Below are 27,908 nucleotides of genomic sequence, written 5' to 3' on the forward strand. Positions count from 1 at the left end.
GCCAGATTTTGGGATTTTAAGTCATTGTTTCTAGCGTTAACTCCTCCGGTATCAAAATAATCAGCTGGTCTGATCCTCCTCTTTTCCTTTCTCTTCAGCCAAGATTTATTTACCTTTGCAAGCAGGAACTGACACGCAAACCAGGTTTTTTTTAGTAATTTTTTTGAGATACAAGAGCTTTTCAGCAAGTTGCCAAATATCCAGTGTCTGTTCAAGCTACAGTGCATGAGGCTTCATGTCGTGTTCCCTGTGACCTTCCTGTTCACCTGCTTAACTACCAGGAAATGTGTGGCTGTCTGGAGCTGTGTAGTTGTACTACTTAAGGCTGGAGAAACAATAAACCAGTCTTTGTGGATTCATGTAATAAACTACACCAGCAGCAAAATCAGCTATAATCAGAATTCATTTGACGCAAAAGGGCAAATAGCTTTGGTCACTCCACCCCCTGCTCTGTAGGTGACAGTCCTGTGCAGGTAACACTCCTAATGACTGATCAGGTGCAAGAAAAATTTCCATATGCAGTTGCCAGCTTTGCAGTGATTTAACCTGATTTGTCTCAGAGAAACCCCACACGTCCTGATCTGAAGGCTGGTAGAAGCTTGGTTACTTTTTCCTGGAAGTGAGAAATGAAAATAACTGTCTCCCCAAGATATCCCTGGGATTCAGACTAAATGGGGCTTATATTTGCACTGATACTAAGGATGAAATCAGGACTGGCAGACTGTGATATGTGAATTTGCACATATACAGGGACTCAGAATGTGGGTGAATATTGTTAACTAAACCAAGATATTTTAAATGGTCTCTGCTTAAAATTCAGTAAAAGGGACTTTCTCATCAGTCTCTTCAATGTCACATTCCATTTACAATTGTAATAAATGCTGTAACTTGTTTCCTTCTCTCTTATTCCACAAAAATGACAGAGAAGAATCTTTTGCCAAGCCTTTGGTAAGGGTCCTTTCTTTTTGTTCCAGATAACTTCAAACAAGAAGCACTTGGAGAGCCTGAAGAATGATGGCGCTGCTCTTATCCAGGTTCTAGAGAGCCTGGTCCAAACTCCCAGGTGAGTTCCCTCAGGCTTTCAGGAATTTCCAGGGCTGAGAGCGCTCGCCTCCTCTTTTGTCTGCAATGATCTTGTCATTCTGTGCAGTAAGAGCTTCTCAGGTTTCTGTCCCTGGCCCCCCTCCCTGCCCTGCTCTTCTCTTTGATCCCCAGCTGCTGCACAGTCCGACTCAGTGCGTGTGTCAATTCAGTGGATTTTTTTATTTTAAATGTATTATTTTATTCCAAACCTTGTCCTTCTGTCAGGGGTTCTTGGCAGAGTGGGCTGCATGCACAATGCAACATTTGTGCCCCGTGTTAAGGTAGCTGTGGTTGATGCACTTGAAAGCTGATTCCTTTCAAATGTTCCGGCAAAGAACAGAATTGCTTTTGTTTAAGAATGCCTGTAGCTTCTGCAGAAAGCACGAGACTTAGGGGAATGCCATGGCCTTCTCTGCAAGAACAGAGGTGCTAGTTCCAACAAATTGGCCGAAGTTTAGCTCATCTCCCATAGACTTTCCCTTATCTAATTCCCCTTAGACATATTAATGAATGAATGGCTGTTGTCTGCCTCTCAAAACAAATTTTATGCTTCTGCTGTGGGCTGTTTGGCTTCATTTCACTCCTGGCTGAACTAAAATTCATAGAGAAATTGTAGTTCCAAGGTCAGTTTTTGAAACACTAAGATAATCTTTGCAGTGCCCTTTATCCTCCTCCCAAATGCAGGTTTTCAGGAAAACTGGCTTCTCAACATTATGGCAGAGTGTACCATGTGTTGGAAGGAAGGGGGGATGTGGGCAGACATGGAGAGGAAATGGGATAGGGCAAGTGCAAGGAGATGCACACCAAGGACTAGCCAAACCTGTGGAGTGCACACTCAGCTGCTGACTCACAGGGTTTTGTATGACACATTAAATTATCTCACGAAAATAAAATGTCAGCTCTCTCCAAGGGAGACACAGGCACCACCCCTGAAAATGAGAGTGGGGGAAGGCACGGTTTTCCTCTGTTAGAAACAACTTTCACTCTGTTTGTAGCATTTCAGCATTAGATGCACCAGGCAGCCCAGTCATTGTCTTTGAGTTCTGCTTTTTCTGACTTCCTCAGTAGTCTGTTACAGTCTGTATGGAGAAAAACACATGCTACAGAGCCCACATCAAGAGCACTCGCCCTAATTTAACACAAGATGCTCAGTAGATCAAATTCCAGCTTATGCCATTGAGGACTGTTCTGATACAGTCAGGTGAGCCAGGTTCCTCTGCTGTGCCAAGCTCCTGCACTTGTTGCTGTTACAAGTTCCTGCTTGTAACAGCAAGGGAGCCCCTGAGAACTCATAGATTTCATTTCCCCTCCTCCCCTTCTTTAGGGAACACATGTCCCTATCCATTTGCCTCCAGAGGAGACTGAGAGGGAGTGACCCTGGTTCTTGGGGGTGTAATGGACTCAGACATGCATAAATTGGCAACAGGCAGGCAGAGGAAGCCTGGAGTTAGGAAGCTTTATCAGGCTTAGCTGAATGGACATTTATTTATGGAAGGTGTAGATATTCTGCCTTCTCCTCAGATTTCCTTATGTGGCATTTTCCCCAAAATATTCCTTGTGATCTGATAAACTTGGTCTCCTCACCTGTGCATTGAACCTGGTTAAGGAGCCTCCCTGTATCTCCTGCAGAACTGGAAATATTTTAGAGGCAGCTGCAGCTGAGATCCTGGATCTGAGTTGTCCTTGGGATAGTACAAACTCCCAGGCCCTTCTACCAGCATATTACCTACCACTGGTTTGAATTGCTTGAGGAGTGTTTTTGCTTTGCTCATTTCTTACAGAAAGGTTTCTAATCTCTCCCTCTTCCTGTGTGTCAGAAGGGAAGTGTGTCCAGCCAAGCAGTCGAGTGCTAAGAGAAGGGCACTGGTTGGACTGAAAGCTGCTTTCAGTGCTCCCCTGCCGCCCTGTAGCAGCCATGGATTGCCAAACTCTCTCTCAGTGGTGCTTCCTGAGCTAGTTGGACAGGCAGATTTAAGAATGACATGACTAACCTATTTTGCTTAGTTAACCACCTGGATTCAAATCCATGCTTTAAAATGTGGGATTGTGGACATTTATTTTTCAGTAAAGGCAATTGCTGAGATGAATTTGTTTCAGATAACTGATTTAAACTGCTGCTTATTAAAACAGACATTGGCTTAGGTAGTGTGAACTGATCATTTGGATTTTCTGGTTAGCTCTGTATTCCCAAAGTGTGGAGTACCAGTAGATATTGTCATTAGCAGCAATAAAGGAAGTTGCAGATTAAACTGCTGATGTCCTTTCTAAGCTATAGATGAGGGATGGGAGTCCATAAAAAAACTAAAAAGACTTGATTCTGTGGAGTAGGGGTAATGTGTTAGAGCCTTTGTTCCAATGCTAGGAAAAAAATGTGCTTCCAGAAGAAAAAAATAGGCAAAATATATATAATAAAACCTCAGGTGAGGAAGCAAAGGGCCCCAGTGCAGCGCTGTGTCTGGAGGGGCAGTTGCTCCTCCTTGCAGGAGGTGGGCAACACCTGGAGTGGAAGTGCCTGCCAGGGCAGAGCAGCGCTGCAGGCAGAGGGCTGTGTGTGTGTGAAAATACATCTTTCTGCCAAGCTGGAAGTGTGCATGTGAGGAGTCACGGGGTGTGTGATAAATTCTATCTGCTTTTTTTTACAGAGGAAGGTTGAGTGAGGTGGCAGTTACTGGGAGTTTGAGCTGAGATTCATTTCTATTCAAGATTGGTACAGGGCAGAATCACTGGTTATGTTACTGCTTAACAGAAAAGCAGATAGAGAATGCAGTTAATGGCTACTCAGAATTTTTCTAGCATAAAGGCAAACGTGGAATTTGAAGAAAACATTTTTCTCCTGAGAACGTCTAATCAATTTTACTGTTTTAATTCCTAGCTCTCACGTTGACGTTGCTGTTACTTCCTTGGCATTTGAAATTCTGAAAGCGGTGAGACATGAAAATATCAAGACTCCCAAGTGAACAATTTTTGACCAACCTTCTGAAATGTGCAGGTTGTGTACCCTGCTCAGCACCTCGGTCCATCAGGAACACCTTCAGATGAGCTGAGCATTCAGCAATTTGAGCTACAGCACATACAGAATTTGGGCTGGCTCAGGAAGAGAGGGAAGCTGGCTCAGGGGCAGGGAGGGGGTTGGTTTGTTTTTTAAACCCCTGTAAGGATGAATTCTTGGTTACTACTTTGCCGTGCTGGCATTACATGATGTAGCTCAAGTACTTGATAGTTTGAAAGTGTAAATTAAATAAATAGTAGAGTTACTTCACAATATAAAGTGTTTCACTATTTCAAGCTGCTGTTGGAAATTCTCATTTGTCTTCTGGACCAGGTGACTGCCTTGGCTGTTCATCTTAAAGGGTCACCTCATGTTTGTGACTGGCACTAGAAAATACCTTTTTATCAAGACAGACAATATTGTTCATCTCAAGCAACTAGTACCAACCACTGTGATCACACAGAGCCTGTGTGTGTGGCATGTAAGGATGATAGATGTTACCCAGGTTTTTACTCAGCAGCCTTTTATGTGCCCCTCTTTTGCTAGCACTGCACAGCTTAAACTACACGGGTGGAGTGTTGTTCTCAGCTGCCAATGCTCCTGGCTGCAGTTCTTTGAGAACAGGTGTGATGATGACCCTGGCAGTTTGTCAAACCCCCAGTAAAAGCTGGTACCCTAGAAAAGGTCCTCTAGAGTGTGCAGATCCTACAGTGTCTGAAGAGTTAAATTCTCCACATGTGCTGTGGCTGATGTCTGTCAGTCTGTCAGTGCACCCACCAAGCGCAGGTGCCTGTGACAGCTGCTGCTACGCCCCTGCTCTCTGACAGCCCCATTATCCAGAGTATGTGGATGCAAGCAAACAGCCCCAGGTAAACAGATTTCACCTTGTGTCTTACAGGAATTGTTTTCTTACATTATTTCAAATACTGCTATCTTTCACAGCTTAACAGCTGGAGTTACCAGAAAGAGGGAAGAGTTGAGTGCTGGCTGTTATTTGGTGTAGTGTTTTACAGTAAGGCGAGTAGCCAAGTGGCTGAGAGGAACAAGGCTGAATTCCTTGTGCAAGTCCGCTCCCTCTGCAGCAGAAGGGGAAGCAGGCTGGTGCGGTTCCCTTCAGCTCTCAGCATCTTGAGCCAGGAGCCTCTGCAGCAAAACCTGCTCTGATCTCCTGCTGGCAAACTGCTGCCTGCAGTGGATGTGCTGGGAGTGCTGCTCCCACAGAGCTGCACGGTGCACACGTGCAATCTGCAGCTGAGCTGGCAGTCTCAGAACCACTTTGTCCCCTTGCAGTCACACAGGTGCTGCCTCAAGGGAAGCCAGTTACACACAGGTCTCATCTTGCACAGCAGCTGAACACTGAGGACACCTGAGAAGGGCTTTGAACCAGCTGAGAGCTTGTGGGCAAAGGATCTTTTACTATCCCTTAGTGCTGAGGGCACCTGAGGGGAGCTGAGGCTGCTCACCCTCTGTGAATCCCAGAGATGTGGGGCTGGCAGGCCTGGCACAAAGTGGAATTGCCTCACATCTGGCTAGACCTGCCCCATACTAAGGACCCTGCCAAGGCAAAGCAGGGTCAGACTGGTGCCTCAGAGGACTGCAGCAGGAAAGCTCCAGGCTATGAAGGGTAACTATGCCAGAGTGGGATCAAAGAGGTAAATTATTCTTGGCTCCCCCCACTACAGTGGTTGTGCAAGTCCAGGACTATTTCTTAACACACAAATACATTTTGTGATCTGAAATAATCTGACACAGAATGAATTAAAAGTTTACTTTAATTTTGAACCATTTTATAACTGCATTTTTCTCATGAAGCATCTGTATCACAGCAGGCTACAATAACTTTGGGATAAAAGGCAACTGGTAAACTGTCCAATACAAGGTTCCAAATAAACAGTTTTTACTGGCCCCTACCCAGACATATCCCAGATAAAGTTTTTGATCAAAAACATGAAATAGATCCACCTGCTTATTTTAAGCATATTAAAAAGGAAACTAATTGGACCATTTCTATTTGTCTAGTTTTTTATACAAAAAGGCTACACAATGTTACACTTTATTCAGAATACAGTTAGAGCGATTATGAATTAGTGTTCTACACCTTTACTCAATCCTTAAAAATTAGAAACTGCTGTAGCATATTCACTATAACTTAATACTACGAGAGACTTTAAAAAAAACTAACAACAATTACTGCAAAAAGAAAGGCTACTTCCAAAGCAAGCAAGGTCAGTACCATTACAGAGATTTAAAAAAAATAATAAATTTTTAACAAGCAAGGCTAGGGTTTGATAAATTCCATCTTGCAACTCATTCTTGTGCATTCTTCGTTTCTTGAATCACTCCCAAAATCCATTTGTATTATTACTCCTCGACCAAAAAGGACCAGAACAAAAAGTTTACTTCAATTGTTCCCATAGGAAACTCAGCTTGGTTAGTGTGTCAGGCACTTTCTGAGATACTAGCCCACCCCTCGAGCCCTCTCAGCAACTCTACAGGCCAATCAATGCAAGTTCACTCAGATGATACAGCTGCAAAGAGAAAAAACACAGGTGTCAGTGCTCCTGAGTTGTGAAGGGCTGTTGCAACACATCAAGACTGCATGAAGCCAGTGCACAAGGCGTTACAGTTAATTACTTCCACACTTCACGGCAGAAGTCAGTTTGGAGTGTGCTCACTGTGTTTCCAGAGCATTTATTCATTACTGTGGCACACTGGGACCCAGTCGAGCCAATCCCTCCCTGCCAACCAAGTCCTCAGTCCAGTCAGCTGTTTTTCCTCTTTTTTTTTTGTTTTTAAATTCAAGGTTGGAGCTTCTTACCTAAAGGATGATTTACAGGTCAGTATCGAACCAGGCCAACTGATTACTGTCACCTGGAGGCAGCCCATCCATAAGGTCCTGGGCATGGCCAAGATCTGGCAGACCATCAACTGGGTAGTCAGCACCAGGGTGGTGGCCACCCATTTCATGTTCCATCATAGGGTCCATACCCAAGGCATCCTGACCGTATCCGCCAGAGTGGAAAGAACGGTAGCTAGGATCTAAGAAAGTTAAAGGTGGCAGAGGGAAAAAAAGCATAATGTTAACAGATGTTAGATGCATCAGAAGCTGCAAGTATCAGTGTGTGAGGAGATCGTGTAGCCATCTAATTGTTTTCTAGTTCAGCCAAGTTCAACACAATCTGGTGCCTGCCCTTAACAGCTATTCCATTGTTCGGAAAAGCCTTCCAGTAGGATTCTGCAGACAAAGCACACTGCAGTCAGAAGCACGAGCAGATTCCAGCCAAGCCATTAGTCTGCACAATCAACAGTACTAAAATTCAACAATATTGCAGCAAAACCAGGCTCCAAGACTGTAGACTTGCTTCTGAAAGACTAGTCAAAAATAGCTCAGAATCCTTAGGGATAGGCTTGTTTTCAAATCTGTAGACACTCACAGACTAACACGTTCAGTACCAGCTTTGTTGTTTTAAAGAAAAACTGTACTATTGGAATTGTCAAGTCCATTTTTAAGGAATGGAAAAGATTTCTGGAAACAACAGCTCAGCAGGAGGTGTTCCCACAGGACTCAGACAAGAGACACTGGTTTTGCATGTTCATACAGCTCCCATTTCAGTGCTGCCAGTGGTGTTGCAGAAACGGGTTATTTGAACTGGCAGTTCCCCATCTGCCTGTCAGTTTGCAATACCTTGCTGAAGAGTAAATTCACTCTTCACTCATTTGCAGTTCTCCTTTAAAATCTATGACTTGACTTCATCCAATTGAAAGTTTAGTCTAGGGGAACAGAAGATACGTACCATCTGGGCGGTATCCAAGAGGCTCTCCCTGGGCACCAATATCCAGTCCGAGATCTGCCGTCTATGTGTACACAAAGAATTACAAAACAGTTTTAACATCGGGTCTTTCGGTCAGCACCAGTAATTTTGAATTTAAAAAGTTGTGAAGCTTGCCCCAAATCACTTTGAACAACTCCTCTGCATTGCTGTCAACATGAAATGCCTTTTTAGCTAAGTATCTGCATCCAACATATAATAGCCAGATTTAGGAATCCACAGATCACTGGAAGGAGGGTTCTACCTGGGAGTGAAAAAGATGGGGTAGGTCTAGGAACATTCTTCAAGTAGTGAGGACCTGTCCAGATCCTGCAACAGAGCTTTTAAGAGTTCTGAAGGAACCTCTCCCATACGTTCAATTACGGAAGTAATTGCCTGCCTGCAGAGCATCTGCCTAACTCCAGTCTCAAAGACAGAGTTTTAGCTCCCCCCGCAATGCATTCTTGTGGTAGATAGAGATTTTAGGAAAACAGAAAAGTAAGCACTGAAACAGTACAAATTAAAGGCTACTGCCCCTGGTGTAGTAGATACATACAAGACAAGACAAGTTAGGCTCCTGAATCTTAAGAATTTGTGGGAAGACAAAGAATGAGTGAAGCCTTCCCTGTATCCCATGCACACAGATTGACTTCAGTCTCAATTTACTGTGTAGTCCATTAAAAATGAAAAAAAAAGCCATGTGTGTTAATGAGCCTGCAAACATATTCAAGTCTGAAATCTCAGTTCTCAGGACTTGAGCGGAAGACTTGAGGGAGTTGCATTCCCAGTCCAAGATTACTAATCCTGCATTGTTGGCTTGATAGAAGCCTCACAGGATATGTTTTGTATTTATGCTTCCCTCACACCACTGATGTTTCTATTTTTGCATCCAGAGTTCATTAGGTTTTGACAAGCAACACAGAAAAGTACAAAGTTCTTGTATACAGCTTTGGACACTAGCAAGCACACTGAGCATTACACACTTCAGCAGTGAACAGACTCTTCCTGTCTGCCAGGGAAAAAGCAGCTTGAAGGCTGCTTACCACAGGTTCACTGCACGTGAACACAGAGAGAGAGTGAAGAAGGTACATCCACCAAAAAGCTGTGTAAAGCTGGGCCTGTATCACTGATGGCATCTATGCTTCACTGGTGGAAGGAGAACACAGGAGTGAGCTCTCCCCAGGGAACTATTCACACCAATCACAGAACTCACCTCGTTCCAAGCCATTGGCTCAGTCCGGAACAGGGAGCTTGTCAACTCAACCGAAAGTCGCTTCTTATAGTCCTGTGGTTTGTCCTCAGACATTCTGAAGAGCACTGCAGCTGCGTAGGTTGCTGCCGAAAGGAAGAGCGATTTTAGCAGAGGTCAAGACTTCTATCAACTCTTCTAACACAAGTATGAAACCAGCCTTAAGTTCACTTACCAACACCCTCATTCCTAGAATGAAGCAGTTCTGTTAAAGGAGCGGTTGCACCTTCGGCTTCAATTGCTTCAGCTGCCTCCTTGTCTTGAGCCAGTTCACAAAGTACACCAGCAGCTACTCTCTGGATATTCTCGATGGGAGAGTACAACAACTGCAACCAAAACACGAGGGCTCTTTTAGCTTTTCCACTTGAAATGAGCTCTTCAGTACACTCTGACTTAGCAGGTCTATCCAGGAAGTCTAAGAGCTGTTTTATTTCTTTTCCTGATATGTACTATAGTGCTGTCTTGAGCTCACACTTACCTGCACAAATAGTGGAATGGTATTTAGACCCCTGATTACGATTCGATTATGAACATCACGTGCAAGAATGTGCAGGGCTCCAGTGCAGCCCTCGACAATTTCTTCCATACGCACACCCTCCTGGTTAGGGAGAGAAAAGGCATTTTTGAATTTGAGGTATTGTATACTCTCTTCTTAAGTGACTGTCAAAAAGCCAATCAGCAGTTCCAACTAATCATCCAAACTCATCCCCTACACTCACCCCCTTCCCCTAATTGCTGGCCTTCAAACTTAACATCCCTGCTATGAGTCAACCCAGTGTACCCACCCAAATTCAGTCGTAGAGCATCCCAGTGGAATGCCTTAGTGGATTTTATTATGAACATCCCCTCTGATAACACCATCTCTTTTTCTACAACCTGGATTAGCCTGGCAGTTACTAAGCTAGAAACAGCAGTTACCAGTAGCAAAGAGGTCCCTTCGTGCCTCTGCATGAATTAACTACACTCCTGTACTAGTAGATGCTGCTTCCATTTGCTGTGCTAAGCAACCTCCGCTTTGTTAATGTGTTTAACGGATAAAAATAATCCAATTGAGACTGATCTTGTCACACTGACCAGGAACAAAAAGAGGTAACAAGTATGGAGGCTGCACAACTTCTCAGTACTTTTACAGGTCTAAGCACCCTTGCAAATATGCAATAAGCTGTGACAGCATTCCTAAACCCATTCTTCTTCTGAGGAGGAGGGACTTCTAGTTTCTTGGCTGACAATTACTTGCCTTACCAGAGCAGGCAGTACCAGAATTTCTGTGAGCTCTAACACTCAGAATTAAATGCTTAAGATGTTATTAAAATAAGAACCAAGGTTTATTTTGGCATCCTGTTTAAGAAAAATATCAGATCTCCCAAAACAGAGCTATTAGCACAGAGATAATAATGTGAAGTAGAGCAAATAAGACAACAGTTCTTTAGCCCAAGCACTACAGGGCTGAGATGCACTGACAAACAAGGAGTTGGAGAGAACTTTGAGAGATGCAGTGTCAGGGAGGACACTCACCACGAACTGCTGTTGTGTCCCGCCCATGGAAGTGCGTCGCTGGGTATCCTGGTGTGCTCTAACCAGCAACTGCACTAGCCTTGGAATAGCACCTTGTTCACGCAGCGGGGCGTGGTTTGCAGGACACAGAGCCAGGTTGCGGATCAAGCCAACAGTAGCCTGCAGGTAAGGAACAAGTGGGGAATAAAAGAGCAGGACAGGTGTGCTTGCTGTTATCGACTTCTTTTTTAACCAGTTCATCTCAAATGTTTAAATCTCTAAGAGCTCAACTGAAGCAACTTCTCCAGCAGACAAAATGTTCCCCAACACCACGGAAACAAAGAATTTTTCACTTTTAAAGTTACATTTTGAAGAGCAACAGTTTTCAGTTTCAGCTCTGCCAGTTTTTAACCATTACTTACCTTGATCAAAGGCCAGTGTGAGGGTGGATGCAACAGCTTTACCACCACTGGAAGTCCGTAATGGAGACGAACTGCATTTTGAGCCATCTCTGCTTCTTGGTGTCTGCTGGTGAGGTGACGGAGCGCACAAATCGCAGGTTCCGTGATGTCTTCCCTGTCTCCAGCCCGGAGGACTGTGCGCACCAGAGCCTCGATGCCACCGACCTGGCACACCATCATCTTGTTCTTGTAATTGTTGCAGGTAAGGTTAGAAAGGATGCCAGCGGCACAAGTCACAACATTAATGTCATCTGAGCCTAAAAGCTGAACTAGAGTTCCTAGAAGGCCTTCCATGCCCTCCTGCAGAAAAAGAGGGAAGGAAAAGTTAAAGTCTTCTTTTTCATTATGTTGACTTTTGCTCTTGATCCCTCAGACAAGACCTTTACCTGCTTTGTTGCAGCATCTGACAGATTTCTCAGAGTCCAGAGACAGTTCTGGACAAGACGCTGGCTTGGATCTGTGAGGTGGAGCCCCAAAGCTTGCATCCCACCTGGAAGATGGTACAGATTTGACACCATTACTCAGATTTGATACCATACGCTGATGCTCACCTTGTGAGCAGTCAAGTCCTTCTCTTCCTTGACTTCTAAGTGCAAAATCTCACAAGCTTTTGGATCCTTCTTGTCAATATCACAATATGGCTGGGGCCCTAGCCCTTCTTCACATAGGAAAACAACCACCCTCTTAAATTCCCTGTGTGACACTGGGCCTTTTAAACGTGTGCATATTCTCAGGGATGCATCCTGACACTCAGCCACTAATGCCACCCAGTTAACAACACAGTGGAGTTACTAAAAACAGCCACCCTTTCATACTTCTGTATACTAAAGGCTTCCAAACCTGGTTTTGGACTTAAGGACCAACCCAAGTTAATTTTTTGATGCTGGCGGTTTCTGTTCTTGGTGGAACTGATCCCAAAGCACTATGTAGTTTTTTAATTTAGAATGAGGACAATGTACTTACCAGCCTCAACAATAGCAGGTTTGTTGCTGGAGCAGACTGACAACACCTTCAGCACCCTACTTGTGGTCCACAATAGTTTCTCATAAGTATAGGTCCTCATTATGTTTACTAACGCCTGGGGTCCGCCACTTGCCAGAATAATCAGCTGAAAGACAGCAAAAAATAATATTTGTCTGTCACTTCCTACACATGTCAGCAGGTAGTAAACGTTGCTGAGTTACAGTCCTCATGGTTACAGTTCCCTAAAAAAACATTTCCATCTGCTTATGTGGACTGTGAGTTTTATAGTTTTATAGCATTTCCACAAGATAATTCCTGTATCCCTACCCTCTTGCAAGGTCAGGAATGACTGGCAAAAGCCAGTGGCATGTGGCTGAAGATTCAGAGTCAGGAGGTCAGTACACAAGAACTGTCAGGCCATTCATCCCAAGCTTGCTCATTTTAACTTCTTCAGCACCACAGGCACCTACCTTACTTTCTTGATTGCCATATGCTAAAATCTGAAGGCAGTCTGTTGTGATGGCCAAGAATTTGACATTTGTCTTGTTGAGCAAGGCGACCATTTTCTGCAGCCCACCAGCGAGACGGACAGCCATCTTGGCTCCTTCCTGATGTAACAGGAGATTGTGAAGAGTTGTGATGGCATAGAACAGCACAGAGTCCACTGGGGACCTAAAGAAGGGAAAATCCTCATGAATACCTGCTCCTAGCAGACCCAACTGCAAAACACAAGTACTGCCTCAGTAGTGCACATACCCCAGCATTTTAACCAAAGCAGGGATGCCTCCTGATTTGAAGATTGCCAACAAGCCTTCACGGTGATGTGAGAGGTTGTGTAGTGTCCCTGCAGTACACCGGGCTGTCTCCACGTCGTTTGTGTTTTGCATGGTACGTACGATGGCAGACACCATCTGAGGAGATCTCATAATGGCGTGGCGAGACGCTTCCTTTTTGGACAGCTGATGAACCATAACTGCAGCCTTGTTCACCACCACCTAACACAAGTGTTTGAACAAAGCTTTTAGTTTTAAGGTTATTAAAGGTGCCCCAACAGCAGGCAAAGAAAATACTTACCTGGTCCTCATCATTCAAGAGTTTGGTCAGTTCTGGGATTGCACGAGTTGCAAGTTCAGCATCATCTTGGTAGTTTATCAAATTAACAACAGCGTGTTTTAACATCTGGGATGGCTCCGCCAGGCGCTGCACATTAGTTGGATGAGCTGCATCGAACTGCGTGGATGGGATCTGCATTCCTTCATCCAGGGTTTCAGGGAACATAGCTGCACGCACCCTCTGAGCTCTAGTCATTGCATACTGGCCATCAATATCTGAAAAGAAGGAAAGTCATTATAATCTCAAACTAGGGATGAAAAGCTCATCATCCAGATTGGCAGTAATTGAGTAGTTAGGTTTCTGTATTATTGAACTGCTTGTCCACGCAAACCAGTAACAGAAAAGGCCTTACCTGCAACTTGCTCCTGGGTGAAGGACTGAGAGAATCCCTGTTCCCACTCATACAGCACTTGTGTTGTGTCCACATCTTCTTCTTCAGGATTTCCCTTGCCACTCAAAGAGGGAGCAGTTGTTGTGGCACCAGAATGGATACCAGAGTCCAGATATGATTGCTGCTGCCAATGACTGACTGCTGCTTTTCTGTCTGGCTCCATTGCCATGTCCAGCTCCATCAAGTCAGCTGTAAGAAATCATTGGTGAACAATTAAGTTTAGTTCAATTACTCCAGCATGTATTAATCCTGCAAGAGGTGACAAGAGATTTTACATTAAAATAAGCTGTTATAAACAACTTCCTCAACCCAGCACTGCAAGCGAGCAGCAACTTTAAACTGAACCTTTATGTTGAACCAATGTAAACCTAAGTGACATAGAAAAGTTAAGAAGAGAGCGATAAGGAGTCTTCTAGATTCTAGTAACAGAAATGGTAATGCATTATGTACCTTGAGTTGCCATGTTCCTTGTTATGCTCCCAGAACTCTTTCTTGCACTCTTTCAGAGATCCTAAAAAATAGCAAGATTAGAACTTATTAAACACTAATCAGAGCTAGTAAGACAGGATTTCCCATTAGAACACTGGAATTGCAAACTAAGACATGGCACATTTCATTACTACAGTGAGTATACTCAAATGGTAATTAGCAAACCCCCATGGACAAACATGCAAAAGTCCACAATGTATCACCCAGACTTCTTCTGTCAGGTTATGTGTAAGATATTCTCTTACGAGCTGCAAGAGAACAGGAATTGAAGACTGACCATGATAGAACTATTTTTCACTTCTCTACCTTTCCATAAGATCAAGTCCAGACATTAAATTCCAGGGTTTGGAAATGCCACAAAGACAATGGCTAAATGTCACACTTCTTCATTTCCCTCAAAGATAAAGTAATTAGAAGATAGTAGAAAAAACTATCTGATAAAGGGCTACAACATGAATTCTCGTGGAGAAAGTTGAAACAACCATTCTACACAAAGACTACGTAATGAGTTATAACTACACCTCCTCCTTTATTCCTTTCCTGTGCCATAAGAATAAAGGCTTCTTCCTATGAAAAACTCCTTTTTGAAGTTAAAACTAAAAATTGAACCAGTCTTATTAAAAAAAAAAAAAAAAGCTGTCCTTCAGTTGAACACACATTGAGTCCCCAAACTCACTTTTATTGTTTGCACAGAAAACCAAGATAACTGGGGGCAAGGAGGCTGAAACATGATCAAATGCCCCATATAGATTTTCACTATGAACCTCCATTCCATATCACCCAGCAGTTTAAAACTATTTGTACCATAAATCTGTACCTGTCTCTTCACTAACCTAGAAAGAAAAATTCAAGGCTACAGCCCCATAACAGGTCACTTTCATTTCATCTGCTCCCCTTCCCCCCACAGTCCCACACTGTCTCCAGCACAGACACAGAGCTGGTGACAGGCTATTCTGGGAGCCAGCCAGGCAGAGGCATTTGTAGTGGTAGGCTGTGCAGGGAGCAAAACCATCTCTTGGAGCAATCAGCTTTCACTGTGCTGTTAGGTGTTAGAGCTGTGCCGTCCAAACATTCCTGCACAATGAAGTAAAGGCAGTACACTAATCCCTGAAAGGACAGGTCTGCAGTGCTGCATCAGGAGAACAAAGTCCACCTGACACTGGATTTGTGCAAAGACAGGTTTCCCAGTTTAACAGTTTCCTTCAGAAGCACCTTTTTGAAAATCATAATTAAACAGAGGGCAGGCCTGCAGTTTTAAAAGCCTCACTGGATAGGTAGGACAAACTTATATTTCACTGACTCTGAGCCAGCTGCAAGATACTCCAGCAGCTCCTGAGCAATCTTGTTGCTTGGCTGTACAAATGCCAGTGCTGTTTGTCCTGACTGCACTCCCACAACTTTTGGCAGCAACTCTTCACTGGCTCTTATAAAATGGGCAGTAGATCTGCATCTGCAGCAGATAAACAGCATTAAGCTGATAGAAGACATTACACAACATACAATAGGCATCCTGCTATACAGCTGGAAACTCTAAACTGGTCCTTCTCCACAGCCTGGAAGAGATGGGCCAGCTCAGAGTCTGCTCTTGACAATGGGCATGGAGGATGTGCTGAAAATACAGAGACTCTTTCCAGGCCCTTACCCAGGGATTCTTCTAACATGCTGTCAGGAGTTTGACAGTAGTAGTGGCAAGGGGAAAGAAAAACTTAAGTCTCACTGTCAGCTCACCGTTGATTAAAACATTCTAATGAGCAGCTAAGTTGAGAAAGTGCCTGTACAAAAGCTTGATAGCTCTTTGCAGGTCTTCTGCATTACTTTGTGAGTTCCATTAACAACTTCCAAACACAAAGGGAATAGCAGTAACAGTAAAATTTGTATCTTTGCTTCCTGCAGTCCTCACTCTAAGTCAGATGTGACACTTTCAGTAAAAAATTTGGCATGTTCTAGCTGCTATGAGAAAATTTCAGTATGTTTAGCACAAAAAAGATTTATTTTTACCATAAACTTTCCCATCTCCTCCCATCAGGTCTATGATAAAAGAAGATCACCAAGCTGGTTTTGAAGTTGACTGTTTCATCTACCACTACGTTAAGAGCAGTGACTATGCTTTGAGACCTTTACTACTACCCGAGATTTCCATATGCAGTAAGGGGCTTGGGAAGAACATTTATGATTTTCTCCACTGTTGAATTCTGCATCAATGAAGGCAACTGGCCTATAGCACCAGCACTCTGAAATTGCTGTTTCAATTTCAGCAGCCTGAAGAGATCAGAAGATCAGCTCTACCATTAGATAAAATCCAACAGACCAGAGCAGCCAGTGAACAGCAGCACTGCTCCAAAACAACACTGAAGAACATCTACGAAATAGCAATGGAGAATACAAAGTGTTCAGAAATGCATTACCAGTGACATTCAGTCTTTGGAATACTCAGCCTTGATCAGACTGCTAGTTGCATCTTCAAGTTCTAACATCCTGATCTGCGTTTCATACACCTGTAGCCCCCCAGCAATTCCTGGTAGCTTTTTTTTACTATTTAGATAGGGAATTGGGTTTAATCCTACAAGTTCAAACTTGGATTAACTGCCAAACCAAAGTAGCCAGGGTTTGGTTTTAGGTTTTCTGCACTTAAACATTCTCTCATCTTTTCCTTTGCACTGTTTTCTAATTTTACAAAGAGGTAAACTGAGTCCAGGCAAGGTGCTGACTTTGTCTTCCTGTTTGTCACTCTCAAGGTTAACCAACACATTTACAAAGGGAGCAGCACCACCAGGCTCACTACAAACACTTGTGCTGCTCATTTTCTTGACAAAATGAATCAGTACAAGGTCACCCAAACACATCTCAACCATCAGGAAGAGACAGAAGGCCTCAGTATACTTCACAAACAAACTTCAGCGTAGCTGCAAGCTTCACAATTTTTGAAGGCTAGCAGACACCCAGAAGTGGAAATTCTGATAAATATTACTTTATACAGTTCACATAAATGTACTGCTAGGAGTTATGGGACTCAACTCTTCTCAAAAAGCTCTTCCTGCCCCATGAGACTATCCACTTGCTTAGCAAGCATTATCAGCTTTAGGTTTAAATGAAGGTTAGGGTTTTTTAGACTATGTGTTAACTCATGTGAAGATCAATTCAAGACCTTGCACTAGGCTGTATTACATGGCATCTGCAAGCTTAGAAGGCACATGAGCTAATAATTTCAAACTAGTACAGAAGACAATTCAATTTTCTTGGTTTTCAAAAGGAATGAAAGAAGTATTAGGTATTATTTATGATCATGTGTTTTTATTAGATATTAATTTCTGATTCTGAAGAATAGTTAGGCATTTGCCAGGAAAGTCAACAAGCCTACAGTAGTTCTGAAATCTGAACAATTCTCTTTTAAGACTGACATAAATTACACCTGACTGATCTGATAAGCAGTTCCCTTCCCACCCCTCCCACTTTGCTACAGCAAGTCAAAGTCTGCAAGTCTGCCATAAATCCTTTGTTAAGAGAGCAGTATGTTACCAAAACTTGCATGAGAAATCCACACTGATCCATCCTAACACCATGAACTGCGGCACACAAACATACCTCCTGACCACATTATCCTGTTTTTTGTCTCTGTCTCACCTGGGACAGGCCAAGCAACTGCACCTTTAAACTATCCACCCGTTCTGAATGATACATTTGCTTACACAGAACAAGTGTATCTTCATCTTCTGACAGTCACAGCAGTGAAAAATGGGTATTCCCCACAGACAAAGGAAGAGAAGTATCTCTACTGAAAACCAGTTTTTCACCAAGTGCTCTGAAGACATTGCAACAATTCCCAAGGTGTTACTGAAAGTATCCTTTGGGTCTGATTTTATAACTGGTTTCAACTGCCTGCCAATGATGTTACCTGTGTATCTGCTTTACAAAAATCCATAGGCAAAACATACAGGCAACAGTAGTTCCACAGCTGGTAACATAGAGCACTCATTTCTGTGACCCAAGTCCTTGTATTTCAGTTCTTACTGTAGCAGAAGCTCCCTAATTAACCTTAGTTTTCAAGTTGGGAATTTGAAAACTACATCCAATTAAGGAATTAAAAAAGCAAATCAAAACAAAACAACCCTTTATCTTCCCCTGGAAGTTCTTAGCTTGTTTTCTAGAAAACAAAATGTGTGGGAGGAGGAATTATCCAAGTGGGACAATACTGACAGTGGAAACATAAGGAAAAAAGCCTTCATGGTATAAAGGCACTCACTTTCAGCAGGAGTGGCTGAACTGTCTCTAAGCAATTTTTGGTCTAACCTAAGCCACAGATACAAACATTCTTGCAACAGACAGACCTACTTCTACTGATCTTCATCTTATGCAGGCATGATCCAAACTGTTGTAAACTTCCCTTCAATTTTATTCAAATGTATTCCTTATCCAAATGCAGATAAAGTTCTCTCCTCCCATATCCACCCATAGGTTCTAAAGAAAACTGAGAACTTTTATCTGGCTGTATTGAGCTCTGGTAAAAGTACCTTTGTAGGTAATTTTGGAGGTCCTTCATGTACCAGATGATTCTGTAAGATTGGCATGAATTCCTGGAAGGACAGTTTTGGTGTTACACATTTTAAGGAATGTTAGAAGCGTGTGGTAGGAATGACAGCTGGGGTTTACAATTTTTTGAAAAAAAGAACAGAAGACTTTATTTGAAAATAGGTACAGAATGTGCTGGAATTTCACTCTGAAGATTGCACTTTTAAAATATTTATTTTTCTTGTACAAAGATACCACAGATGATTACAAACAACAGTTTTCCTGGAACGTATTTCCATATCCAGTAAACAAATACTAAAGAGCATTCCCATAATTCTGTTTCCAGAGGTAGCAGTTGTAGTCCTCAGCCACCTTGTCCCCTCTAAAAGAAAACAGCCACATTGAGTGTAGATTATTTTGAAGTCAGTTATATGCAAGTATTAGAAAGGCTTGACTATTGGGAAATTAGCCACCCACCAATGCTTACTTTTGCACACCAGTGCTTTAAGGACTTGAATGGACAAAAGTTACTATGAAACTCACTGCAAAGTGGCTCTTGAATAATGGTTATGGGCTGTAAATTATCACCTTAAACAAAGCAATGCACTATTGGATATTTTTAGAGACAGAAAAATTAAGGTTTACCTTATTATCAGTACTAGAAACAGGAGTATAAAACTTCATGTATTTTATATTAATGTCAGGCTACCTTCTGCTTTTAATGGGGTAATTTTTAATACTATGTAAAAATATCTTCAAGTGGCTTATGGCAAGACACCTTAACCTAGGGGAAGAAACTTAGTGTGTAATATCAAAAGGAAACAAGTCAAACTACACAGTCTTTTTCCTCTAACAGGAGAAAAACCTATAGGCTTTTACAGCTTTAAAACTTGCCTACTTTTTTTTTTTTGTTACATGGTAGAAACATTCATCTATACCCTTCACTACTACTTCAGAAGAAGTGCCATGGCAAGAGATGAAGCAGCATTACTATATTTAAGTGTTGTGCCAAGATGTAGAACTTGAACTATTTCAGAAGTTCCACTGAAAGCCAAGAGCTACCAGTAATCTTGACCTGAATGCCACGGCATGTGCCCACACTGAAATCTATCTTACTGATCCTAGACTGCTACTGAACAAACATTTATTAACTATACCTTGTGGCAAAACTGCTCTGGTCCTTCCTCCAAGCAATATTTGTTAGTTAGCATCATTGCCTCCAACCACTAAGCTATTCTTGCTTAGTAAAGTATTTCTCCTCTTTCCAGTGATAAACTTGGTATCCTGTGTAATCCATCCAGCTCAAATGTATCCAAGCAGGAATACTTCAGACAAAACATTCTACTGATCCCTGCAGAAAGTCGGAAGATGCCTTGCAAACAGCAATACAGTCTGTCTTAGATTTAGCTAATCATATCCTAAGAAATTAGATTCTGAACCCAGAACATGCAATAGTGTTCAAATAGTCTTTACATTCTCTCATTATTAAGACTGAAAGTCTAAGGTTTGTTTTTCCTAGCAAACTTGAGGAAATTAAGAAATCTGAATATCTGCTTTACTGACCTCAATTAAAAGGTTCAAATTTCTAAGCCTTCAGCATCCTTAAGACATGCTGGAAAAGGCAACAAACTAGCTCAGATAATCCACAGATTTAGAGTGGAAGAGGGGTGCAGGTCTGCCTACGCTCACTGCAAGTCCCCTCTATTTCAGCCACTCTTCTTTGCTGCTTCATTTCCAATTCATTATTTCCTTTTTCCTTCAGGCATCCCAGATTGCTATTACATCAACTGTCCTGGCTTCTCAGCCTTTGTCTTCTGCCTTAGAAATTATCTAAAAATTCCTTTCTATAACAAAGGCAGAAAAACCTCCCTACACTAGCTTTTGTGAGGGTTTTTTTTTTTTTTTTTTAAATCGGAGTTCACTTCATGCCACACACAAAACAACTGAAAATAGAGAGGCAACACATTATATCTGCAATCTAAGACCAAGAGTACAGAGTTTCTATTCACATGCCCATTGCTAAAACAAACATGTAAATATTTCCTTCTTGGTACAGTTCTCCAAGTTGATTACAACTGAAATGCAGGCAGTCTGGTAGATTTGACTAGACTTAAAACACTGGGTTAGCTGTATTGAAAAAGAGAACTTGTTCCTCAAAAAATGTCTAGTGAAAGAAAGACTTAGGTTACAAGTTCCAAAAACTCAAGGCTTGTTTTGGAGTCAATACAGTCTTAAGCAAATGTGACTGAGTAGGGAAAGGGGCCACGAGAACTTTACAAGAGCTGTAACGCTCCAGTCTGCCAGATTTCACCTCTGGAGCACCACAGAGCCTTCTGATATGACAGGACACACACGTTTTACCTTTCCCTTCCTCCTAAAGGAGAAAGCAGGCAAGTAAAGAATCATACCTCCTACCTAGCTTGCAATGTTCAGCAACTACTACATTTCAAGTGCACTTGAGACTGTAATGTAAGTATAGCAAGAGCCACATTTTGTTTTCTCACCCGAAGTAGACAAAGCCACCCAGAAGGTGGGTAGTTTTAATCAATTGCTGAAGAGCAGCTTTGCGGACAGGGACTGACAGTTCAGGTAACAAGGTATCGGAAGTAAAGGTCAGAGATTTGAGGGCAGAGGGATCTCTTCCATCTGCAGCCCTGTCCGTGCTGTGCTCTGAGCAACTAACACAGCATGAAGGCACTAACAGCTTGTGCAATTCATCAGGGTCTTCACGGGCACTAAGGTTTAAGTACCCTTTTAAAAACAACCCATTAGAATTCTCAATAAAGCAAGAGCTATCAGTGGTCTGAGAGCCACTATCAGCCAACAAATACCTCAGATAACTAAAGTACAAAATGCGAACCTGGAAGAGAATTCAGAACAAGCACATGAGGATAGTTATTTAAAAAGAAATGAAAGTGCAGATCTGTGCCAGGATGAACTATCATCCCAGAAGATGAACTCTGAAATTGTAGAACCTGCTAGGAAGCCTCTCCAAACATGAAGCTGGCAATATTCTATAAATGCTTTCCTTTTGAAAGAAAGGAGATGCACAGATCTTCACTCTGTAGGACAGACATTCTAGAGACACTCTGGCAGAATTACAGACTGATGGGACACACAGATATGTCTAAATGGACTTGGTAGAAGCTACCTACCACCATAATTTCTTATCAGCAGTACCCTACATAATTTTGCTTGATGCTGGCCAGAGGCACATGGCTGGGCATCCTATGCAATGTAAAGAAAGCACTGCTTCACACAGTCACATACTCTTCATTAAAATCATACTGCAGGAGCTGAGATTTCACAGCACTGGATCTTGTCACTTCAGAAATTAAGTGTTTGGATCCACAGCACAGTTATTTCACTCTTTACGTAGAGAACATTCAGGAGTTACAAGAGGATTTGGTCTGTCAGTCCAATCCTTTACATTCAAAATCACAGGCAACTATACCAGCAGCTTCTAACAGGATCTGCAAACAAAACACTCTCTGTCCTATGTATTTGTCCTTTCTAGAAACTTCTGGTTGCTTTTATGAGGTATAAGCAGCAGCTCCGCTCAAGTTGACAAATCATCAGGTCATGTTTGAAAGTAACAATTTAAGAGAGCTCTTCATCAGCAAGTATACCACAGGACTACCAAAAATTTTATTAGTTGGCAAAAGAGACCTCAAGCACCTAAGTATCTTCCTGACTGTCCAAGATGGGAGCTGATCATAATGTTAGACGTTATGATGTGAAAACTGCTTCAAATAAAACTCTGGTGTTACACATCCAACCTGAGAACAAAATTAATGATCTTCCTCACACAATGTACATATCAATCCCCTGACAGCAGTTTGTAGCTCAATATTAGAGGACTGATATTACAGTTGCAAGTTTATGAACTTGCATTAAGTCATAACAAGATTATCAACCCAATTGCTCCATCTTAATTCTTTTGACCAACTAAGTACCAGCACCAGAAACAAACAGTTTGTGTGTGCCAGAAGTGATTAGTAACAGTCAAAGCAGTTACCAATCATTTCTGTTCAGCAATGGATTTGGGATCTTTGGGTCACTGGCACACACTCCCCACTAGGGCTTTGTGCAGCATTCACTAAGTCTGAGTATCCTCATGGCTGGTCAAAACATTGAGAGGAGTTTTATTATCAAAACTTAGAGAACTCCCACCTTTTATTTGCAAGATACAGATATGTACATTATGCATACTCCCATCTTCCTTGGTTTGGGATGAGCCAGTGTTTCTATCCAAGGTTTAGTCTGCCAGCAGGACTCACCTAGTAAATATGCAGTGATTTACAGCTTTTGGTCCATGTACCCATACTTATCACTGAGTAAGATGACTGTAGTGGAGAGCTGGCAGTAGACAGGATCAAAATTCATTCTTTAGTCTTACCTAATCACATACCAAAAAAAAGTTGCCATCGCAATCATTTAGAGGCAACATATGATAATTCAGACAAATATTATACCACATTTCATTTAACACTCAAAAAGTTCAGGGACAAAACCACTGCCAGCCCTAGCCCTCAAGTTTCCTTGCCCACATGGTTTTGTGTATCAAAAGGACAATGGTTCTGCAGTCATTTAACACAATCATGTGCATCACTAACAACAGGCACAGTTACAGAAATACCCTTCTGGCTTGTTTGTGCGTAACTTGAAACACTCACTTCCACACCAACACAGGAACAACTTAGCAAACCATCTCTCTTCCAAACAAGGAAGTATCTACCCATAATCCAGTTTCTTCTTAAGACTGAAACCACACAGTCATCCCTGAATTTAGATGTTAAACATTAATCTCTACAGTTTAAAAAACTAGAGTGATTAGTCACAATTACACTGACAAAGTACTTATGAATCCGAAAGTGGCTGTCTTTGCTTGCCTGTCAGAATAACTCTGTATTTACAATAAGGCACACCAACACTCCAAAAAGGACAACAAACATGCTAATGAAGTCTGACACTAAAAGACATTTCTTCAACTCACTCTTAATCAAGGCAAACTGATAAGGGAGCTGCATTTAACAGCACCTTTAGGATGTTAAGATTTCTGGCCACTGGAGGGCACCTGAATTGTTGCCAGGACAATACAGAACTACTTGCTACAGTTGCTGCAGAGTTGGCAAACTTCTCCAATAGTCTATTTAGTGCAGTAAGTCAGCCCAGAAACGCTGGTTCCAGCAAATACACGTACAGTGCACAGGCTGCATTTGCCAACTCCAGCAAAATCCAGCTACCTCATACTGTTTTTTAAATGCAGCAACACAGAATGAGATTAACTCTTACACCCTTCTACATCAGTCCTCAAACAAGGCTCCAGAGTTAATTTAGTATTAAGTAACAGAGCAAGTACTTCACTTCTGCAATACCAATCCAGCCAATGTACACTGTTTCCTAAAGTCAACTTGGAACATGAACAAAAAGTTCTGCTGTAAAGTAACATGTGCACCCATGCTTCCCAAGGCAACGAAAGCACAGCACGAATTTGCTTTCACATCAGAGTAAACAGACTCAGGAGGTCAGGATGAGCTTCAAGTATGTTTCACCTGTTCACCTCATCTACTTGGTGTTCCACACAGACAGAAATGCCAGAATTAGACTTTCGTTAGTTCTCTCCCTTGCACTTGAAGTTACCTGCCAGTGAAAAGAGAAAAGCACAATCCCCTAAAAACTGAAACAACTTTTCTGGCTCCTTTCTTCTCCTGACAGGCAGCACAGGCTACATAGTTTAACACATTACCCTCCTGCTAAAGCCTGATCACAGACAACAGCAAGCTTTACCTTGGAATCAAGTACCAGAAACAAATATTAAAAGTTAAACACTGTCAGGCTGCCTTATGTTGGCAAGTCTAGCCAATTCAATTGGTGCTTAACTGGAAAATCAGAAATATTGCCCTTCCAGGAAAATAATTTTATATAAAGAAACAAGAAGAATTACACACAAAACTTACTGCCAAGGAGTTTACCATTTCTAGGTTCCCACCCAGTCAGCCAGCAAGGCACTGGGCTCAGAATTTGCAAGCGCATGTTCTGAGGACACAGAAGCAAGACACAGCTGCCTGCAGTTTCTCACAGGTTTTATCAGGCTTTGTAAAGTAAGATGTTCAAGATAGGTAAGGTCAGTCCTGATTTTCCTGCCGTGGTATGCAGGCTACCACAGTCACAGAACAAGTTTTGCTGCAGGCAACTGCATGATCACCACAACCCCAGCATTACCAGTTTAACTTTGAATTAAGGTAAGTGATTTTGATTACCGATGTATCTGCACACCAGTCTGCCTACTATACAATACTCTACAGAAACATCCTTATCCAAGAGTTTCAGACAGCACACTCACACTTCAATTTCTGAGACAGAAGCCTCCAGCAGCCATATTTCCTGCTCCATTCTTTCCACTTCCCTTTCCACTCCTGAAAACACCGCAAAATCAGAACACCACTAGTATTAACCTCTTGCCTTAAGATCCCCAAAAACTCAAGTTTAACTCTTCAGAACATGGTATTTCAGGATGCTAATCCAGATGTAGAGTCACTACAGATGTTTCAGAAAAAAGTAATTTTGTCTGAAGGGCAACCAGGTTTTACAGCCAAGGTTTGGTAAGCTACTTACTGACACACCACAGTCAGACCAAAATGCTGGTGTCCAGAGTAGACATACACCATGCAAAGAGCCCACTCTATTTATAGCTTAGGCAAGAAAAACGAAGCTTGGGTTGATAAGGCTGTAACACAGCATTTGAATAACTGATTTTTCCAATCAAACTTTACATTGCATTAAATCCTTGCTCCTAGAACCTATCATGCATGGCATTGTCCTTTCCAACGTGGTGTTTTTACTTATTTCTCTCCTAGACTTTGTGGAAATGATCAGCCATACAGACCAAAGTGAACATTCCCCTGGATATCAGTTTACACCTAAATAGAAAATATCTGAACTAACAGATGAGCAAATATGACATTTATTTAGAACAGTCCCAGAACAATGAGACATTCAGTATAATTTTGAACTGAACAGTTGAATTTAGAAAGCTTTAAACTCTTGCCTGAATACCTAAGCAGCCTCATTTGCAACAGTACCAGCCATTAGACAACGACACAGCAGTCACATACCTGCAGCTGTCAGCACCTTTTTATCAAAAGTGCAAGATCAACATTAGGTTCCTGGACTGTTAGGTATTGAAATTCACATTATAACTTGGGCCAATACACACCAGTAAGTTTTGCGGCTTAGACTTTTTTCTTGGAGCCTCGCAACAGTATCTTTTTCTCATTCAGAATCAAAATCATAACTAGGAAGTTGCTGACTGGTGTGTCTGAACTTAGATCAAGAAAACTCTGACACTCTTTCAACTAATTTTCTCGTCTTTGCCTTTACTGTAGTCTCAGCACATAAAGATCCTGTTTTACTAAAACCCCTCCTTGATTTCCGTCCGTCGACCTCAGCATACCAGCCCAGCCTCTTTCCATTCACCACTTGCATACTTTGGGGGATGGGAGGACCACAGATGTCTGGAATATACAGAGTGTCAGAACAATGGCTGCTCCATGAGAAAGAGATCAAGAAGTAGCTGATTACAAAGATCAACACTGCCATTCCTAAAGTCACAAGTAAGTTGCTCGTGGTACTTTCACACAGTCTTTCCTTTCTTTCCAGTTAGGATAATTTTCAGAGGTTTTTGGGAAGAGACACAAAAAGAAACGGCCCAACATCCTACATCGAGTTTTAACTAGGGAAAAATGTAAGGTTTTGCTACATTTAAGAAAACTTGCTGCTCTAGGAGCAGCTAATCATGCACAATGGAGACGAACTAAGCTTTGTTTAAAAAAAAAAAAAACAAACAACACCAAAAAACAAACTAAACCAACAACAAACCACAACACTCCAGGAGACCCTGTTCCTAGAGGAAGAAGTGCCCTAGATAATTCTGGGAGTAACCGCGAGTTGATCCCCACAGCTCAGGAACGCGGTACTTCGGGAAGCTGGAGCCGCCGTGGTCCCCCCAGCCGGCCACGGGAAGCAGCGGGCGCTTCCCCTCGCAGCGTGGGAGCCCCAACACCGCCCGCAGCCCAGGTCGCTCCCTGCAATACCCTGGTAAGGTGGGTGTTAAAAAACTTAATTTGATTGCTCCCAGCTCCGGGAAAGCTTCATTTCGGTGACACCCAGAAGCAGCAGCACAGGCTCTCCAGCAAATATGCAATGCCACTAAAAGCGAAACCCCACAAGGCAACAGATTAGTTATCTCCCGCTGACTGCAGTGACCGTGATTAATTATATTCCGTACAAATAAACCCGTACCCTGCTCTCTTCCCCCTCCTATCGCCAAAGGGGATCTGATACCCACCAGCGAGTTAGTAGTCCCCTAAAAAGGGAGGGGGAAGAACCTCTAAAATAATAATAAAAAAGGGCCATTAAAGTACTCCGGACGCTGCTGCAGACGAGAGCAGAGCCGGGCGCATGGACTCGCCTTCTCCCGCAGACTGGAGCAGCCACCCCCTCGCCCCAGGACGAGCTTCCCAAGAGACTCCTCGGGAGCCGCAGCTGCCGCTCCTGCAGCCACGCAGCTGTCCGGACCTCCCAAAAACAAGAGCCCTCTCTCTTTTCCTTTCCTGCCCCCCCACCTCTCTCCCACCCCCGCTCCCCCCTCCCCCAGCCCCGTCCTTCCCGCCGGGCACACCCTGGACCCCCTGACGGCCGCGGGGGTGCCCGGCCCGGGTTTGCCCCAAGTTCCCGCCGGAGAAAGCGGCACTAACGTTGGAGGAAGGGAGAGCTCAGGGTCCCTCCAGGCTCCGGCGGCGGCGGCTGCTGCTGCTGCCCGGGCGATCGTGGTCCGGTCCGTCTTTCCTTCCTCGTCCCCCCGCCTCCTCCTCACTCACGGCGGTGCCCCCGCCGCTGGCTCCCGGGTGGCGACCGTACGGGGCGGCGGTGTTCGTGTCCCCCGAGCGCCGCCGCCGCCGCTGCTCCCAGCGCCGAACCGAGCGAGAGGCTTAAAATGGCGTCGCTCACAAGGAGGTTCTTATAGCGAGCGGCGGGCCCGGCTGTGTATCCTGCCGCCGCGGCCGGGCCCCGCGCGCGGCATTCCATAGGCGCCCGGCGCTCAGGGCAGGCAGAGGGAGGAGGAGAAATAGTGCCCGGCTCCCAGGGCGGAGGGAGACAGGGAGCGGGGAAGCGGCCCGAGATGGGGGAAGGCCGGGCCAGGCGGCGCTGGGCAGGGCTGGGCAGGGCTGGCCGGGGCAGGGGGAGCGCGGCGGAGACACCTTATTCCGGAGGTGGGAAAGAAGGATCCCAGTTCCCGGCTTGGGAACGAAGTTGCTGCTGCCCTGAGGGGTGTAGAGGCGGCGGGAGAGGGGATACG

The 27,908-nt window shown here is 43.4% G+C and overlaps 2 protein-coding genes across 5 annotated transcripts in view; one reads left to right on the forward strand and one right to left on the reverse strand.

Moving 5' to 3' along the window:
* Window positions 1-4,368, forward strand: part of ULK4 (unc-51 like kinase 4) — a 216,367-nt gene extending 211,999 nt beyond the window's left edge. For 2 of the 3 annotated variants that reach the window (XM_030265145.4, XM_030265146.4), the window contains 2 exons: window positions 975-1,063; window positions 3,956-4,178. In XM_030265145.4, coding sequence (XP_030121005.4) covers window positions 975-1,063; window positions 3,956-4,040 — 174 coding nt within the window. In that variant the 3' untranslated portion in view covers window positions 4,041-4,178. Of the gene's footprint in view, window positions 1-974; window positions 1,064-3,955 lie in introns of all 3 variants that reach the window. The other variant, XM_002196898.6, reaches the window with a different exon arrangement.
* Window positions 4,369-5,826: 1,458 nt separating this feature from the next.
* Window positions 5,827-27,652, reverse strand: CTNNB1 (catenin beta 1). 2 transcript variants are annotated; one of them, XM_002199036.6, is made up of 16 exons: window positions 27,307-27,652; window positions 14,003-14,063; window positions 13,514-13,741; window positions 13,123-13,376; window positions 12,805-13,043; window positions 12,519-12,720; window positions 12,049-12,193; window positions 11,472-11,575; window positions 11,047-11,385; window positions 10,646-10,804; window positions 9,609-9,728; window positions 9,306-9,456; window positions 9,095-9,216; window positions 7,867-7,927; window positions 6,891-7,111; window positions 5,827-6,600 (listed from the first exon to the last, which is right to left on the reverse strand). In XM_002199036.6, the coding sequence occupies exons 2-15, from the start codon at window positions 14,013-14,015 to the stop codon at window positions 6,903-6,905; spliced, it is 2,346 nt and encodes a 781-aa protein (XP_002199072.1). In that variant the 5' UTR covers window positions 14,016-14,063; window positions 27,307-27,652; the 3' UTR covers window positions 5,827-6,600; window positions 6,891-6,902. The 2 variants fall into 2 exon arrangements, with proteins under 2 accessions (XP_002199072.1, XP_072781917.1); XM_072925816.1 differs by lacking the exon at window positions 6,891-7,111 and having other exon boundaries at window positions 27,307-27,542.
* Window positions 27,653-27,908: the final 256 nt, after the last annotated feature.

The sequence above is a fragment of the Taeniopygia guttata genome, chromosome 2 (assembly GCF_048771995.1).
Source record: "Taeniopygia guttata chromosome 2, bTaeGut7.mat, whole genome shotgun sequence".
In the NCBI taxonomy this organism is placed as follows: Eukaryota; Metazoa; Chordata; class Aves; order Passeriformes; family Estrildidae; genus Taeniopygia; species Taeniopygia guttata.

Coding starts and splice junctions, on each gene's coding strand:
- CTNNB1 (XM_002199036.6), bottom strand. Junction 9,217..9,305: donor TTCTAGGAATGAGGGTGTTG/GTAAGTGAACTT, acceptor TCCTTTCGGCAG/CAACCTACGCAGCTGCAGTG. Junction 7,112..7,866: donor TCTTGGATACCGCCCAGATG/GTACGTATCTTC, acceptor TAACTTTCTTAG/ATCCTAGCTACCGTTCTTTC.